The sequence below is a fragment of the Taudactylus pleione genome, unplaced genomic scaffold (assembly GCF_031769625.1).
Source record: "Taudactylus pleione unplaced genomic scaffold, aTauple2 ptg000066l, whole genome shotgun sequence".
Taxonomy (NCBI): Eukaryota; Metazoa; Chordata; class Amphibia; order Anura; family Myobatrachidae; genus Taudactylus; species Taudactylus pleione.
The window spans coordinates 19,147,539-19,166,844 of NW_028284468.1; the positions used below are offsets into that span (position 1 = coordinate 19,147,539).

General features: G+C 48.2%; 1 protein-coding gene across 1 annotated transcript in view; it reads right to left on the reverse strand.

The window, feature by feature from the left end:
• Positions 1 to 19,306, reverse strand: part of GTF3C1 (general transcription factor IIIC subunit 1) — a 232,364-nt gene that overhangs the window by 206,759 nt on the left and 6,299 nt on the right. The window contains 3 exon segments of the mRNA XM_088466729.1: positions 5,598 to 5,694; positions 6,600 to 6,743; positions 10,695 to 10,868. Of these exon segments, the coding sequence (XP_088322855.1) occupies positions 5,598 to 5,694; positions 6,600 to 6,743; positions 10,695 to 10,868 (415 nt within the window).

Genomic DNA, 19,306 nt, shown 5'->3' on the forward strand with positions numbered 1-19,306 from the left:
TTGCTGTTCGGTGCCGGAATCCCTGCTGTGCTGCTGTTGTATGGTGTACCTCTCCCTGCAGCAGCTGCTCACACCAGGCGCCAGCAGCTCCAACTTCAATACAACCAGCACAAAGTATGTGTGCTACATCTTCAGCACGGCTAGTGACCCTCCTCTAGAAGCCCATGTTTTCCGGAATCAGTCATGCACAGGTGAGAAATCCTGAAAACATGAGCTGCTCGAGGGAGGTGGACACTGGGTGTGGGAGCAGCTGTTGCAGGCTAATAGGGGACAGGGTCTCTGTGCATGGCGCCTGCCCACAGTGTGGATATAGGTGGGCAGAGATCAGTATGGACTACTAGCCAACATGTATATAGAAGATAGCTCGTATGTATCTCTGCCACTCATCTTTTAAGTGCAGACAGGAAATGAGTGTCATTAGGCCACACCACACCCCTTTCATACATCCTTTTGGCGCATGCAGGTGTGCCCTATCCTCGCTGATCAGAACCCTGCTCAAAATAGATCCTAGAGAAAACACTATGGAATAATGCCCACGGAAGATGCCAGTGGTAGGTGGCAGGACAGGACATGGCTGGGGGTAGCACAGGATGAGGCTGCAGCCTGCCACGGGCAGGAGAATACACAGACATGAGTGTATATACTGCCACTAGGGGTAATACAGGTCAGTGGGAAGAAGCAGAGGGTTAGAGCTGGGACACTATATACATTGTGTTAAAGAGGTTTGCCTTTGCGGATTACACGGAGAGGGCTAGAGCTGGGAACATTATAGGTGAAAGTCAGTATGGGTAATACAGGCCACTGGGCGGCAGCAGAGGAGTAGAGCTGGGGGTATTTATATACATGTGTAATGTCAATGGGGGAAGAACAAGAAAGTATATGTCAGAGGAATTACAGCAGAGCCAGGGTGGTGTGGGTTTATAATATACAGTCTGAGAGCATGTTGTGGATATGATGGTCATATTAACAAGATGGGATGGTGTGATGGCATGTGTCAGTGATCTGAGGGGCATTAAATATTGGGACCCAGCAACGATGAAGTAGGACACTAAATATTTTAAATGATGGGTCCCTGGGACCCGCATAATTTCTTTCTCAGCGCGATCACTGATAGTTATCTTTCCTCTTTAGTGTGGGCAGAAAAACAACCTTGCATTAAACTTAAGACCCTATGTGGGCCAAGAGTGTTGGGTGGCCTAGCACTGCCGAATTTCCCGCCTTTATTATTTGGCCTTTCAGTTAGTACATCTGCGGCGGTGGGTTTTTGGCGAGGGGGGCCAGGATTTGCCTACTTTCTTAGTACAGGTGGAGTCTCCCATATCCAAAATGCTAGGGAGCAGGGGTATTTCGGATATCGGAATATTCCGTACTTTGGAATACTTGTCTACCATAATGAAATATCTTGGAACTGGGACCCAAATATACACACAGAATGCATTTGTGTTATATACACCTTATACACACAGCCTGCAGGTAATTTTATACAATATTTGCAATAATTTTGTGGCTCAAACAAAGTTTGTGTACAGAAATGAAATTAATATGTTTCATATACACCTTATACACACAGCTTGAAGCTAATTTTATACAATATTTTCAATAATTTGTGCCTTAGACAAAGTTTGTGTACATTGAACCATCAAAAGGTTTCATTATCTCAGTCATGCCAAAAAAAATACTGTATTTCGGAATATTCCGTATTTTGGAATATTTGGATATGGGAGACTCAACCTGTACATCCGGTTTCTAGAAGATGCTCCCCTTTGCAGCTCTTACTTGACGACAGATGTACTGGGTGGGGGCAGCTCCGGTGGTCACACAGGCTCATACATTGTGGAAACAGGCCCGTGCTTTAGTGGGGGGAGACGGTTTTTGATCCAGATTTGTCTTTATGGCATTCTTCAGCTCTTTTAGAACTGGCCCGACTTGATGGCAAGCTCTCTGTGGTCCAGGAGGGAGGTCTTCTCCCTTGGACATTTGTATAGTAACGGGGTTTTTAAAACCTTTGACACTGTTAAGACTAAATTTGGGGTCCCGAATTCTATGTTTTTCCACTATTTACAGCTTCGTCATGCCCTATCCGTCCAGTTTTCTTCTGGCCCTCCACAATTTGCCCCTGATCCTGTTAGGGCTTTGTTGCAGGCGACTAGTGGAAGTAGATTGATTTCCTGAATTTACTCCTACCTCCTTACTGTTAATTCAGATGACGCCCTAGCACCGCTTAGAGTTAAATGGGTGGATGATTTCGGTCCATTAGAGGATGAAGAGTGGTCTAATGCTGAATAGCCCTCTGTCTGCCACCTCTGCAGTGCGATTTCAACAGATTCAGTTCTTTTTATTACACAGGGTGTATCTTACCCCCTTATTACCGAGTAGATTTGGGTCTGGTGCATCTGATAGGTGCCCTAAATGTTCTACTCCACAGTACTCATTTTGGCATCTCCTGTGGGAGTGTTCTGTTGTCCGGGTGTTTTGGTCACAACTGTATCACTAACACGGGTGGTGGTATTCCCCTTCTATTCCCTAAAATGTGTATTTTTGGTTTGGGTCTCATGGACAGGGTGCATCGTTTAACGAGTCAATATATAATTAATGCAATGACTCTTGCCAAGGTTTGTATTGCCCACACTTGGATGGCATCTAGGGGCCCTACCTTTGCTGAGTGGGGTGGGCTGATGAATGAAGTGGTGGGGCATGAACGATTTTTATATACTAAGCGTAATTGCATTCTCAAATATGATCGGATTTGGGGCCCAGGGACTGTTTCTTCCTATTATGTTTCTGTGGCGAGGGGGAATATCGGACGCTGATGGGTTGGCACCCAGCAGGGCGGCGCGCTAGTGTTTAGGTACTCTGAGTCGTTGTTTGTGATTATTCTGTTTTTTTTTTTTAGGAAGGCTGAGAATTATTTTGTGCAGATACTCTAATTTGTTTTATTATATATTGGATATGATTCTGTATTTGTATTAATGAGTCTAAATGTTATAGGTTGTATATTATGACTTTTGGCTGATATATTTATATATACAAATTATTATTATTTTTTTTTATGGGTTTATTGGGGTGGGGATTTTGTTTCTTGTACTGTATTTTCTATCTGTCTGGGAAAGTTTTATAAATAAACTCACTTTAAAAAAAAAAAAAAAGGAGCTGTATAGTATAACCTGGCCGCTGAGGACGAGGAATACAGGGAGATCAGGAGCCTGCACTCTCCGGAGACAAGCTGCACTACTGTGTTTCCCCAATAATAAGCCCTACCCCGAAAATAAGCCCTAACAAAATCCCTATTTTGTCCAGTCCCTGCCTGCGCTACACTAAAATGCCCCCAGCTACGCCCCCTGCATGAAATGGATGGCGCTGTTAAAGATTTAACAGTGGCATCCAATCACAGTTGCAGCGTCTCACTCTATCACAGTGAGCGCGCGGCAGCTGGCCCGTGGCAGCGTCAATTACAGCAGCGTCTCGGAGGAGAGGAGAGAAAAAGAGGAAAAAAATAAAAGGTAAGTAAAGAATTGTATTGAATTATTGAAATTGCTGTCAATGTTAATTAAAATAAGCCCTATGGAGTTTTTTTTTGACCAAAAAAAAAAATAAGACAGTGTCTTATTATCAGGGAAACACGGTAGTAGGCACTGTGAAAATGGCTGCTTAGCGTCTCTGAAGGAGGGTAGAGTGGAGGAATGACCCTGGGACGAAATGTCTTGAGGGATAGTGCCCAGGCACGGGGGAGGAGCTAACGGGGAGAGCCTACCTCCCCCTTCTGGCATGAACCCCAAGGAAAATGGCCGTCTACACCGTGGTGCCCCGCTGTCCTGGTGGTCTAGTGGGGATGAAGAGAGGACCTAGGTCCCCCAACAGGCAGCACCGCCAGCTGCGACCACCGGCACTGGGGTGATGGAGCGGCATTGCGGGCGTCCTATAGGATGCCCAGCGCTGCCCACTCAGTTAAAAATAAAATAAAGTTAAAAAAATAAGCTTTCATACTGTGCAGCTGCTGCAGGTGCCAACAAAAAACCCTTCTCTACAGACTATACCCAGAGTTATCCCTGTGTCCCCTAGTGGAGGAAGAAGAAAACTTAAGTGCCTGTGGCTGGGGTATAGGGGGTGAGGAAGCCTGGGCTGATGGATTTTAAATATTAACTATGCGGTGCCCAGACTCCAACCCACCAACCAATACCCAGCGTAATAGCCTGTGCCTCCTATCCAGGAAGAAGAAATACTAATGCTGTGTTTTGGGAGGTTTTGCAGAAACAATGTCTGATATACATAAAGAAAACAGTGACAGTTTGTAACTCAGCTTGTAAAATAAATGGAGACAAGGCTGCTGTTTAGCTTTGTCACTTTTTGCATTGGGTGACATATCTATATAGTAAGCGAGAAAGCGTGCCTGTCTGTCTGTTTGTCCATTTGTCCTTTATGCACGGCCAGAGTTTTGTCCCTATCTCCACAACTTGGCATGGTGGTGTAGTTTGGCCAGGATTAGGGTTTTGCCTAGGTTTGAACTTGGTCAGGACCAATCCCTAAAAATGGTTCAGAGGCTGGCTCCAATGAGCCAAAAACCTGTGAGAAAGCTTCAAAAGTGTCCTTTTAACCTCTGAGCAAGACTCATGCAAGTTCATATTAAATCCTTGCATGCAAGGGCGTAACTAGTACTTTGTGGGCCACATAGCAATATCTTAAAAGCCTGCACCCCCCCGTCCCCCAAAACAGAGAAAAAAATATAACACATACATTTGCCCCCACACAGAGCACATTATGATACACAGTAATAGTGACCCTTATACATTTTGCCACACAGTAATGCCCTTTACGGATTAAGTCACATAGTAGAAGTGCCCCATAACAAACAATAGTAGTGCTCCTTACACATTATGCCCCCCTAGCAACTCACACTCCTTGCCCCTCCAGCAGCCTCTCGCCTCCCCGTATGCCATCAGCAGTCAGCAGGTGTAGACTGGGGCCGGGCCGCCAGCTACTTATAGCTGGTGCACCGGCAGAAAAAAAAAACAGACAGTGCTGGCGCAATTTTAATCTGGCACCGGTCGCGAGTCAATCGCAACTCGTGGACCGGCAGCCAATCAAGAGCCGCCACTGCTGATTGGTTTCCAGTCCTTGAGCTCAGATTGCCTCGCGACTGGCGGCGCTTTCGCTCCATGACTGCCTGCCAGTGCACCAGCTGTATTCGGGCCAGCAACAAATCAACATCGCTGACACCTGGGCCCTCCTCGACGGCCCTAACAGGACCGGCCCAACTTGTGTGGGTGACTGGGTGCAGGGGGAGCAACAGGCCACAGAGGAAGCTCGGGCACTGTAGCAGCTGCACCCCTTGCACCCACGATAGTTACACCACTGCTTGCATGCATGCATGTTAATAAATATTGGGGCCCTTTTCAGGATCAACGGAATAGGGTTATAGGCGAGGACAATGTAAACAAATAAAGGCTGCAGGTGTACTTAAGCGTCCAGTCTTCAACCGGCGCAACCTGGGTATCCCAGCTAGTTCATTATATGGAGCAGTCAGCCAGATATCCGCACATAGCAATGGGCAACACTATATGGAAATAAACATTAGAGGGAATATAGTATAAATCGAATACCAATTCTTCACGAAGGTTCACCAAAGTTTCCAATTGATTTTCACGTCCACTTAGCATGGAAGAAGTCTTCTCAGTAAGCATGTCATACTTATTTCGCCTAAAAAATGAAATACATATGTTTTATTGCTAATCACATCAATAAAGTCATTTCAACTAACCAATAAATGAATGATTAACCGGAAGAAAAAATAGATATAAAAATTGTGCAACTCATATAGAATACATTTGTGCTGGAGAAATTACTTGATATACAGGTTGAGTCTCCCATATCCAAACATTCCAAAATACGGAAAAAAATTTTCATGCCTGAGATAATGAAACCTTTGATTTTTGATGGTTCAATGTACACAAACTTTGTCTAAGGCACAAATTATTAAAAATATTGTATAAAATTACCTTCAGGCTGTGTGTATATAAGGTGTATATGAAACAAATGAATTTAATTTCTGTACACAAACTTTGCTTGAGCCACTAAATTATTGCAAATATTGTATAAAATTACCTGCAGGCTGTCTGTATAAGGTGTATATAACACATAAATGCATCCTATGTGTATATTTGGGTCCCATTCCCAAGTTATTTCATTATGATATGCAAATATTCCAAAATACGGACTATTCCATTATCCAAAATACCCCTGGTCCCAAGCATTTTGGATATGAGAGACTTAACCTGTAATATAATCTATAACAATATAGTTAGTTGATAGACATCTCCTGCACAAACTTAACAAGCTATTCACAACTGGATGTTAATTCGGGAATATGGGGGGAATGAATAAGCAACTAATCAGGAGCTACGGATCATCCTATGACTAATGGTCTTAAAATGTAAGAGGGAAGCTGGTATGTTACCACCACCATAATGGATACAGAAACGGGTGGGGGTCTTATTATTTTCAGGTAGTTGTGGGAAAACTTTTGTGTGACCACAAACCCATTCATAGGTTATTCGTCTCTACTTTAACATATTGGTCTGTATATTGAATAGCCGAAACCATACCTGTCAACATGAAAACGATTCAAAAGCAAAAGTAGTGAATGCTGCTGAGCTCCATTTGGTAGCTTTATTACATGAGTCTGCATTGTGATAAGTCCACTCCTGTCAAGCACACGTCGAAGATAATGGATTTTCCCAGCATCCACTCTAAAAACACAGAAAACAAAGTAGACGTTAACAGACAACTGTTTATGTACATTCAATCAATGTCAGAATAAATACGATTTTTGGTACACACTGTTAAATGCATTTCTCTTGATCCATCTGGGGGTCACTGCTCACCATAGGGGCGAGCATGGAGAGTGACAGGATAAATCTGCAAGCTCCGACACCCGCCTAGCAAAAGCCAGAGCTAAAAGAAGTACAAGGACAGGTGTTTGAGGTCCACATCTTCCAAAGGCTCAATCACTGGCGACTGGAGGAAAGCTAGGACCAAGTTGAGGTAGAAACGGTGGCCGGATACGAAGAACGCAAGAAGGGACGAAGCTCCATGAGCAAGAAAAAGATGGATTGGGCTGACACCTGAACCTTCATCGAACCAAACAGCAACCCAGCTTTCAAAGAGAAGGCGGGACAGTTGAAAAGAAGTAGCAGAACAACCACAACGTTCACACCAAGCCACATAAAGACTTCCATATGCGATGGTAGTGTGCAGCAGTCACCGGTTTTCGTGCCCAAAGCATGGTGGGAACAACCTCCTCCAGGATACCCTGAAGTCTTAGGATCGCGGTCTCAACAGCCACACCATTAAACGCATATGCTGTTAGTTGGGATACACCAAAGCACCCTGCTGACAAAATATCCTTCAGGAGCAGCAATGTAAGTCATGGATCACAAAACGGAGAAAAGCCTGATGCGGTTCCCAAAATTGGAATGTGGAGGTAAGATCCCTTATGTCCAAGGACACCAAACATTCTTCGGCCTCCACACCTGCAATTACCGAATGCAGGGGTTCCTTCTTGAAATACTGAAACGTTAGATACCCATTCAAGGATTTTATTAATAATAATAATAATAATAATTTTATTTATATAGTGCTTTTCTCCTATAGGACTCAAAGTGCTTTACATTTGCCTCTATAGTACAATATACAAAACAAGCTTAACAAGGGACATTAGTGAAATGCTTGGGTGAATAGGAGTCTTGAGTATATTTTTGAAGGATTCTAGAGGAGGCCTCTTGAAGTGTGCAGGGAAGAGAATTCAATAAGGTCGGAGCCACAAAGCTGAAAGATCGACCACCAGATGAATTCCGGGAGATTCTAGGTACTGTTAACAGTCCTTTGTCAACGCACCCAGTAATCGATTGGGACAGTAAGGAATTAGAAGCTGCTTCAGGTACCTTGGGCCCTGGTCATGTAGGGCTTTGAATGTTAGTAAGCCAATCTTGAAAACAATTCGCCATCTGACAGCCAGCGAAGGGAGTAGAGAAAGGGTGTTATGTGGCTGGTTGGTTAATAGCCTGGCAGATGCATTTTGTACCATCTGCAAGCGGTGCAATTCTTTTGCTGGGGGTCCAAGGTAGAGGGCGTTGCAGTAGTCTAAGCGGGATGATATCAATGCATTTATGATTTTAGGCAGATCTTCAGAGGGAATTAAGTGCTTGATTCTGGCTATGTTCCTCAGAGGAAATAATGAGGATTTGATTGAGGTGGATATCTGATGTTTAAGTGTCAAATCACCTATCCAGGACAACACCAAGATTCCGCACATATTCAGTGTTTTGTAATTCTGCATGTAAATCCTGTTGGTTGGCTATGCTGTAGGCATGTCCTGTGACCTATCATAATGACCTCTGTTTTATCAGGGTTCAGTCACAGCCAACTGGCACTCATCCACTCCTGAAGCTCAGCTAGCCATTTAAGGTTGTTATGGGGTCCTTTGTAGCTGGAGCAAAGGCCAAGTACAGTTGTGTATTATCTGCATAGCAGTGGTAGACCAGGCCATGATGTCTGATTATTTCATCCAATGGTAGCATGTTTGCTGCAAAAAGCATGGGAGATCATATAGAACCCTGTGGGACACCGAATGGAATTTTAGATTCAAAATAGGCCGGACCAAGTCGTCCAGCTTGGGAACTAATAAAAGATTTGAATAAAAACCCGAGTGCGCTGATGCACTGGAACCGGAACAATCACTTTGTAGACAAAAAGCTTTTGTATTGCCTGTTGCAAGATCTTCTGCATCGAAACCGGTAGATTTGTAGTGAAGAACTGAACTTGGGGAGAACAAACAAGCTGAATTTTGTAACCAAGTGATACAAGATTGCGGACCCAGGCTTCTGAACAAGTCTAGAACCAAACTTCCTTGAACTGTAGTTTGGGGACCACAAACAAACTGGAATAGAATCCCTGTCTAAGCTGATGTGTGGGCACAAAAACCACCACCTGAGAAGACGGGAAGCTTGTTTATGGCCTCCTCGAGTTTGTACCCTGAGAGATGATGCCCTGACCCAATCCGGAGAAGATAGGATCCATTGGCCAAAAGATGAGCTCCCATCCTGCGGTCCCCAGGTGAGAGGGAAGCCCGTCATGCACTGGGCCTGGTAAGAAGCTTACCCTTGTGGTGAGCAGAGGATGCTGTGGCTCTACCTCTTCCTCTAGATGCTCGGGCAAGGGTAGGACCTCTTCTGTTGGAGCACGAAAGGACCGGAAGGATGGTCCTGAAAAAAAAGAATAAAAAAACTTACAGGATACTGGAGAAGCTGAGGGAAGATAAGTAGATTTGCTTCCAGGTGGCCTGGGAAAAGCCTCCACTGCTCTTTAAGCTCCAGCATTAGCCTACCACTGACGCAGCCACAGAGCTCTGAGGGCCGAAATAGCCAACGCAGAGGACCTGGAAGAGAGTACGCACATCCTTAGATGCCTCACCCAGATAGGCAGCTGACTCTCCAATTTGATCCGCTAAAGAATAAAGGTCTTCAGCCGGAAGACCCACCTTGAAACCTTCCGATAGCTGTGTAGCCCATGCCTCCACAAGCCTTGTAGACCCAGCAGCTTACGAAAGCGGGACGAAGCATCATTCCTCCTACCATGTAGATAGACTTTAAGGTGTTCTCCAACTTCCTGTCTGAAGGTTCCTTTAAGGAAGTGGATCCAGGTACTGGGAGGACTGTCTTTTTGGACAGATGAGACAAGGAGGGGGTCTACCGAGGGAGAAGTCTCGCAGAACCTCCTGCTATCTGTAGGAAAAGGATAATAAGACAACAGTCTACGGGACACCAGGAATCTTTTAATCCGGGTGCTTCCAAGCCGAGATGAGGATAGCGTCTAGCTCCTCCGAGGCAGGAAATGTGGCTGCTTGTCTTTGTTTTTTTTATTGAAAATAGATGACCGCGCAGAAGCCGGCTCGACGTCAACCACATTTAATACCTGGCGTATAGCAAACAGAGATATAGATGTATATATAAAATTTCTCTCTCAACCTTTCTACCAGTCCTGGTATACAACCACTGACTGACACACACACACACACACACACACACACACACACGGTATAGGACAGTGTGAAGATAGAGATTGAGAAATGTGCCCTAAGGAGAGATGGGCACAGAGGGGGAGGCACACACCCGCCCTAACAGCCATGCTAAAAACGCTGTAGTGATGCAGCATACAATATGAACTGCTCTCCTATGCAGCCTAACCCCACTGATATAACTCACGCTGGGAAGGCTCTCAATCTGTGCACTGCAGTCAGCGCAGCTAGCAGCAGCTAAGATGGCAGACGCCAGTGACTATGGAAGCACCGGGGCGCTGGGAGGAAGAAGCAGGACTCCCGTTAGGCTCCGCCCCCATCCTCTATGGCGCCCGTTTCAAAACTTGAGCTGCAGACGACCTTGCTAGCTATTGAAAAACAACGCCTGTACTGACCTGGCCACACTGCTAATCAGGGCGCCAGGTATTACTTACTATGACTGCCAAGGCTGCCGTCAGCGGAGAGGCTAGAAAAAAAAAGTGTCTGAAACCGCAAACCATAATACCAAAAGGTGATCCCAGGAAAAAACAATGCACTCAGCAAACCAATCCTAAATGTATATGCTGTGAACACACCACTAAACATATTTTTTTTTTTTTATGCAAAAAGTATATACACAACATACTTGAATGCACCCTGCAGGTCTTTCTGAATTTCTCCTTGCCATCGTGATCTCCCAACTTTTTCCAGAATACAGTATGAACAGTCTGGTATCTCTAATGAGGGATCCCCTTCCCATCCAATCAAAGCCCGGAAACGCATGACCTGACATGCAACAATTACAAGTTTTTCTCCCCACCTGAAAAATAGGAGTCATACATGTCAGTCAATATTTGATTCCTATATCTGAATCATCTATGCTTAATTCATGTAAACCCTACATCTTTCGATAAAAACTAGTGAAATATTAGAGACTGGACAATGCTGATACATTATGCATGCAGACCACCTAATAAGTATAGGGACCCACACATTAGCAATCACAAAAAAAAAAAAAAAGGAGATTTATGTGCTTACCTGTTAAATCCTTTTTTTTCGATTCCATAGGGAACACAAGCTCTACGTTGGGTATAGGTTGGTGGGCTGGAGTCTGGGCACCACATAGTTAAACTTGTTCACCAAAGCCCAGACTCCCCCCCCCCCCCCCCCCCTCCTCCCCCCTATACCCCACCCCCCAGCCACATCAGTTAAGTTAGCAAGTCTAAGGAGAGGAGCGAGAAGGAGTAGGAAGAACTCACACTCAGGTCCCAACACACAGGAAATGTGCACAGTGGACCTGGAAGAAGTGCAAAGCCCCGCAAGCCAGGTGTGTCTGGGTGAGCGCCATGTGTCCCATATGGAAACAAAGAAAAGGATTTAATAGGCAAGCACACATCTCCTTATCTTCTTCCTCCATAGTACACTGACGTCCCAGAGCTACTCCCCTAAGGGAGGGGACGCTCCTGGGCTGCGCTGAGTACTCTTCACCCAAAAACCACCTAAGGGGAGGCGAAGGTGTCAAAGGAATAGAACTTCAATAAGGTATTGGCAGATGACCACGTGGCCACCTTACACAGCTGCTCTGCAGAAGCACCATGTCGCACTGCCCACGAAGTTCCCACCGATCGGGTAGAAAGAGCAGTCACCACGGACAGGGCTGAAAGATCTGCCACAGCATAAGCGTGGCGAATAGTCAAACGGATCCATCTGGCCAGCGACTGCTTAGTAGCCGGCCAGCTGCGTTTGTGAAAGTTATACAAAACAAAGAGCATCTGTCCTACGCAAGTCTTTTGTCCTGTCCACATAAATCCAGAGAGCCTGCACGATATCCAAGGAGGACTCTCACGGTGAAGAATCCGGAACCTGGAAAGAAGGAACCACAATCTCTTGATTGATGGGGCACATGGAAACAACTTTAGGAAGGTAGCCTAGTCGCTTTCGAAGGACAACTCTGCCCTGGCGAAAGATTAGAAACTGAGGCCCCGATTCAGATCCGGAGACTCTGACAGAGCGCTCGCTCTGAATCAGGGCCGTCCCTCCTAGATTTTGGAGCGGCCTCCTGGCCACCCACAGCTATAGCGAGGTGGCCAGGAGGCTGACCACAGCTGACCACCCACAGCTATAGCGAGCGGCCAAAATGATGGTAGCAATGGTCAAGACCATCGCGACCATCGGGCTTGCGACGAGAACCTTGCGGTAGGGTCTCGCTGCCGCAAGCCCTGGAGAGCTTTTAGCTCTATCAGAGCCAAAAGCACTCCCACTGACATCACTAGTGATGTCAGTGGGGCCGGCCCCAGACGGTAGGCTTTCCCTTGGGAACGCCTCCGTCTGGGCAGCCACGCCCCTGGCACGCCCACCAAAGGGGGCGTGCTGTCAATCACCATCGACAGCATGCCCCCTTTCGTGCGAGACCCATAACGACGGCTTGGCCGTCGTTATTCGGGTCTCGCACATGCGCACGACGGAGCCACCTCCGTCGCGCGCATGCGCACTTGGGCAACCTCGACCCGCTTGCGAGCGGGTCTGAATTAGGCCCTGAGAGCGACAGGAGAGTGCGCTCAAGTCAGACATCCGCCAAGCAAAAGCTATGACAAGAAGGAAGACAGTCTTACAGGCAAGCCAACGAATGTCCACCATGTCTAAAGGCTCAAAAGGCGAAGACTTAAGGGCCCTAAGAACCAAATACAAAATTCCAAGGAGCCATTGGCAGTACAAATGGAGGCTGTATGTGAAGAAAAGTCCAAACAACAGGTAACAGCGCAATCTGTCTGTAAAAGATCAATCCGATGGTAAATTGTAGCTGAAGAGGGTTTACGGGCATGGAGCTTAGTGTTAATGACTGACCTGGAGGACCCCTTCGCTCTCAAAACAGATGTCTCAAGAGCCACCCCGTCAAAGCGACAAGTCGGCGTGTTGTCAGATTGTACCTGAGCTGGGTGATTCCGGAGGAGGCAAAGCCCAGACAAAGAGCTCTGTAAACCGCTCTGGGTTCCAGAATGTTGATCGGCAATTGGCTCTCTGGAGCCAACCATTAACCCTGAAAAGTTTGCTGACAGGACACCACCACTGAAGACATGCATCGGTGGCGAGGAGGACCCAGTCCTGAACCCAAAAGGGAAGTCCCTTGGTCAGATGGGACCCATGGAGCCATCACAAAAGAGAGAGAACAATAATTTCAGACCTGAGCTTAGGATGGGATTTGTTCCACTGGGCTAAAATCTCCAACTGGAGAGGCCGGGAATTAAACTGGGCATACTCCACCATTTCGAAATTGGAGCCCAGAATCTGCATGCAAGAGTGAATTGACACCTTGCGATGTTGCAGAAGTAAACGAATCTTGGACTGGAAGTCCCGAACCTTGTGTACCAGGAGGAACACCCGCTGATCCTTGGAATCTAGCAAGGCCCCCAAATGCACCATTTCCTGAGAGGGAGCCAGAGAGGATTTCTTCCAATTGATGACCCATCCATGAGCCTGGAGAAGATCCACCATGACCGGAACGTGCTCCTTGAGAACCTCTGGAGACTGGGCCAGAAGAACCAAGTCATCCAGATAGGGAAATATTCGGATTACCCTGCTCCGAAGATGAGCCGCCATGACCTTCGTGAACACGAGGAGTCATGGAAAGTTCAAATGGAAAAGCCCGAAACTGGAAATGATCCTCCTGGACCACAAACCTGGGAATCGCTGGTGACAGAGACGGATGGGAACATGCAAATAGTCATCATGGATGTCTAAGGATGCCATGAAATCCCCCAGCTCCAGAGCTAGAATAATCGAGCAAAGCAATTCCATTCGGAACTTGGGAATCCTCAAGTACCTGTTGGGAAACTTTAGGTTGAGAATCGGTCGGAAGGACCCGTTCGGTTCCTGAACCATAACAGACTGGCAGAGAAGCCCGTGCCCCGCAGAGACGCGGGAAGTGAAACAATGACCCTTGAGTCCAGTAGAGAGCGAATGGACTCCCTCAGGCCTCCGGTTTTCTCTTGATCCAAAAGGAAGACCTGTGGAAAAACACTCGGTCGGAGGATGATCTGGAAAGGTCAATGCGTAATCCTGGTAAACAACCCCTTTTAACCAGGCATCCTCCGTGGTCGCCCTCCAAATTTCATAAAAAAGAAGAAACCAACCTCCCACGCTGGTGTCCCCCAGGTGGAAGCCTGCCCTGTCATGCAGCAGGCTTGTTGGCTGGCTTAGCAGCCGGGCGTCTGGTAGACCAGGGTTGTTTACCTGCTCGTTTAGAACCTTTAACAGAGGATCCATGTGACTTAGGGAACGACAAGCCTTTGGCCTTACCCCATGAGATTGTGACCTAGGGGCTGCCCCGGAAGGGACAAAGGCTGTCTTAGATGCCGCCACTGTAGCCATTATTTTGGCCAATTCCAGACCAAAGAGAAGATCCCCCGAAAAAGGAAGAGCTTCAACGGCCTACTTAGAGTCAGAATCCACCCACCAGGGACGAAGCCAGAGGGCTCTTCTAGTTGACACTGAAGAGGCCAAAACCTTGGAAGTTCGTACAGCTGTGTCTATAGCCGCTTCCCCAAGATAAGAAGTTGCCTCACAGATATGCTCTACGAGAGACAAAGGGGTAAATTTACTTAAGTGAGAGTTTTTAGAGGAAGTAAGTTTTAAAAGTGATGTTGCCCATAGCAACCAATCAGATTCTACTTAACATTTAACTAGCACCTTCTAGAAGATAATAGCTAGAATCTAATTGGATGCTATGGGCAACATCACTTTTAAAACTCACTTCTAAAAACTCTCACTTTAGTAAATTTACCCCTATAGCCCTTTCCTGTGGGTACCTGAAGTGAGACAATCCTCCAGGGCGTCAGCCCAGCAACCGATGGCCTTAGCAACCAAATTTGATGTGAGGGTCGGATGAACTACTGCACCTGCACTAGAGTAAATAGCATTAAGAAACGTTTCCATCTTCCTATCCATCGGACCCTTAAGGGATGCCGTGTTAGGAAGAGGAAAAGTGGTATTCTTAACTAGGTGGGCAACATGCGCATCCACAGGGGAGGAGACTCCCATTTAGCCCAAACGGCAGCAGGCAAAGGATAAAAGGAAGTAATGCACTTAGAGAGACCTGGAAGCGCCTATTAGGATGGGACCATGCCTCCGCCAAAATGTCCTCATGCTGAGCCGAAGAAGGGATCTCGGAATCGGTCTTCTTTTGACGTTTAAACACTGGAGAATTGGACATAGGGGCCGGTTCCGCATCCTTGATCACCAGCACAGATTTAATTAGGGTTCCCAGCTAGGCTGTTTCAGCGGTGCGCCGCGCCCTGCCCTATTTCTAAAGGACAGAAAGCACCCTGCCCTCCAGCGCCCCGCTGAAACAGCTGGCGGGTTCTGTCCTCCACCCGCGGGCCGCAGTGTCCCACGGGTGGGGAAAACGTCAGAGCAGCGGTCACCGCCGGTGAATGTATGCCGGACAAATGCGGCCAGCATCCATTCACAGTGATCGCGGCGCTTGTGGACTGCCCGGCATGTCCCTAAGTGCCGGGCACGCCCCCATGAGTTACGAAAAGACGTGTCCCCTTTTCGTTGACCACGCCCCCTTTGCAGGCGCGCGCAGAAGTGCCCTAGCTCTAGGTCCGGCGTCCTGCCTACCACCAGACCTAGAGTGAAAACTATTAACTGCTTTGATCAAAGAAACTACATCTACCGGAGGTTGGGAATACTCCGTAATAGAAGAGTACACAACATCAGAGGCTACAGATGTTTTTCTCATGGTCAGAGGAAATTTCAGAGTCTGAATCAATATCAGACAGGGGTGTAGAGCTGTCCCTTTTAGAAGGCTTACGTTTAGAAGCGCTCTCCCGGTCCAGCATCTGTTTGAAAGATTTTGACACCTTCGCCAAAAACTCTGACCGCGTAAAGGACTGCATCAAAGTAGGCTTCACAACAGAAGGCAGCAAAGTGGATGGCATCACAATGGAGTACTGGACCACGCCAGAGAGGACACCAGCGAGGGAAGCGGACCCCTGGCATGAGAGCCTATCAACTACCTGCAACATTACCTGGGATAGTAGGGAAACCCAAGCCGGTTACTGGCTGGCAGGTAAAGTTGAAGGAACCTCCTGCTGTGGAGTTGTAAAACAGCACACACAGAGACCATCTTGGTCCGGAACCTGTAACGAATACACAGCAGCACAAGACCTACAATTAAGCAGCACAGAAGCATCCACCTCCCTGGGAGCTTTATCCCTGCAAGACATAGTACCGAAATCCAATCCAACACCAGAACCAGTAACTGATGTGCCAATAAGGGTAGAGCAATGAATGTAAATGCACCACAAATAGAAAAATAAGTGGGGCAATATAGAGACTGAGACTATGCAAGTACACTAAACAGTCATACACACAAAAACATTCGATGCACAGCAGAAAAGGCAATAAGCACTCAAACTAACCCCAATAAAAAGGGAGGAAGGAGCTATATGTATAACCTGACCGCTGAGGGAAGGAGCCTGCACTCTCTGGAGACAAGCTGCACTTGCAGGCACTGTGAAAATGGGGCCTCACCCACGGAAAGACCCGGTGAGTTAAAGGCCGGAACAACTATTTCCTCATTAACATGAAACTGGGAAACAACTTTGGGAAGAAACTCGGGCCGAGTGCGGAGCACTGCCCTGTTCCCATGAAAAACCAAGAAAGGGGGTCTACAAGAAAGAGCCCCTAAATCAGAAACACGTCTGGCCGAAGCAATAGCCAGAAGGAAAACAGTCTTAGCTGTTAGCCATTTAAGATCCACTGAGCTCAGTGGTTCAAACGGCGGTCCTTGAAGAGCCCTCAGGACCACAGCCAAATCCCAAGGCGCCACAGGTGGAACAAAGGGCGGCTGAATGCGGAGAACACCTTGCATAAAGGTGCGCACATCCGGAATTGTAGCAACCAGACAGACAGGACCGAAACCTGTACCTTCAAAGAAGCAAGGCGAAGCCCATGATCTAGTCCCGCTTGCAGGAAGGCGAGAATCCGAGAGACGAAACTCCCGCGGTGCATAACCTCTCGGTCAACACCACTGGAAGAACGTATGCCACACGCGATGGTATATCCTCGCGGAAGACTGTTTCCGAGCTCGCAACATGGTACGCACTACAGAGCTGGAAAACCCCCGGGACCTCAGCATGGCCGTCTAAACAGCCACGCCGTCAAAGACAGCCGAGTCAGGTCCGGGTGAAGGCAAGGACCCTGAGACAGAAGGTCCGGTCGTATCGGCAACCGCAGAGGGCTGTCCACGGACAGACCCTGAAGGTCTGAGAACCAGTGCCGTCTGGGCCACGCGGGAGCTATCAACAGGAGCGTCCCTCCTTCCTGTTTGAATTTCCGGATTACCCGTGGAAGAAGGGAGACCGGAGGGAACAGGTATGCGAACCGGAACGTCCACCGGACGGACCAGCAGTTGAAAAACGTCCGGGTGCAGGGACCATTCCCCCGGATGAACGTCCTGGCGACTTAGAAAGTCCGCCTCCCAATTTAGCACTCCCGGGATGAAGACCGCTGATATGGCCGGAAGATTGCGCTCCGCCCATACCAGGATCCGAGAGACCTCAACGAGAGCCGCCCGACTTCGGGTTCCTCCTTGCCTGTTTATGTAGGCCACAGTGGTAGCGTTGTCCGACTGGACCTGTACCGGGCGACCCTGGAGAAACCGATGTGCCTGCTGGAGAGCATTGAAGACCGCACGGAGTTCCAAGATATTGATTGGAAGCTCCGCTTCTGTCGGCGTCCACCTGCCCTGGAACAAGTGTGGACCCGAAACTGCTCCCCAGCCCCGAAGACTGGCGTCCGTTGTCAACAGGACCCAATTTGGAACCCAGAACGGATGTCCCCCGCTGAGATGGGTCGTCTGTAACCACCAGGCAAGGGACAGGCGAACCTCCGGGGTGAGCACAATTGTCTGGGACTTCAGAGACTGCGGCAGCCCGTTCCACTTGGACAGAATCAGGTGCTGCAGAGGTCTGGAGTGAAACTGGGCATATTCCACCATGTCGAACACCGACACCATGGAGCCCAGTAACCTCATCGCCGAGTGTAGAGACACCCGGCGGCTGAGCAGACAACTGCGCACCCTCGACTGTAAAGCAAAGATCTTTGCCTCCGTCACGAAGATCCTCTGCTGTTCCGAGTCCAATAACGCTCCAAGGTGCAGAATCCTCCGAGACGGGATTAGAGTGGACTTCTGCCAGTTATTTATCCAGCCGTGCCGTTGCAGTAGCGCAATGGTCAGACCCAAGTGGCGTAACAGGAGCTCTGGAGATCCTGCCACCAATAAAAGGTCGTCCAAGTACAGTAACATGCGGACTCCCTGCAGCCGCAGAGAAGCCGCCATGACCGCCATCACCTTGGTGAACACACGTGGTGCTGTCGCCAGGCCAAAAGGTAACGCCAGAAACTGGAAGTGGTCACTGCGGATTGCAAACCTGAGGAACTGTTGATGGCGCAAAAGAATAGGGACATGCAGGTAAGCGTCCTGTATGTCCAATGACACCATGTAGTCCCCAGGTTCCAGCGCCAGAATGATGGACCGTAGGGTCTCCATCCGAAACTTCGGTACCCGCAAAGACCTGTTGAGAGCTTTGAGGTTGAGAATCGGCCGATACGACCCATTGGGTTTCTGTACCAAAAAAAGATTTGAAGAGAAACCCTGGCCCCTCTGGGAGAATGGAACAGGCACTATAACTCAAGCCTGGAGCATAGTGTGCAATACCTTCCGCAGCTCCGTAGCCTTGTTCCGGTCTGATGGTAGACCCGTGGTGAAGAATCGAGCCGGGGGTCTGTGCCGGAAGGAGAGGGCGTACCAGTGGGAGACCACCTCGAGAACCCAAGTGTCTGTCGTAGTGACCGACCAACACTGGGCAAACTGCAGCAGGCGGCCTCCCACTTTGGGATCCCCCAAAGGGAGGCCCGGGCCGACAGGCCGCAGGCTTGTCATCTGGCTTGGGGGCCGGACATCTGGTACTCCATGCCTGCTTCCGGGGCTTGGCCGATTTCTTAGGGCCAGCCTGTCGAGGAAAAGACTGTGGTTTGGGCCTGCCCTGGGCCCTAGATGACCGAAAGGACGATGGTCCAGAACCAGAAGGAGCAGCGGCCGACGGGAGACAAGCAGATTTGGCTGCTGCCAGCGTGGCCACAATCTTATCCAGATCCGGACCGAAGAGAACTTCTCCGGTAAATGGCAACGCCTCCAGACCCCTTTTGGAATCTGCGTCCGCCTTCCAGGATCGCAGCCACAAGGTGCGACGA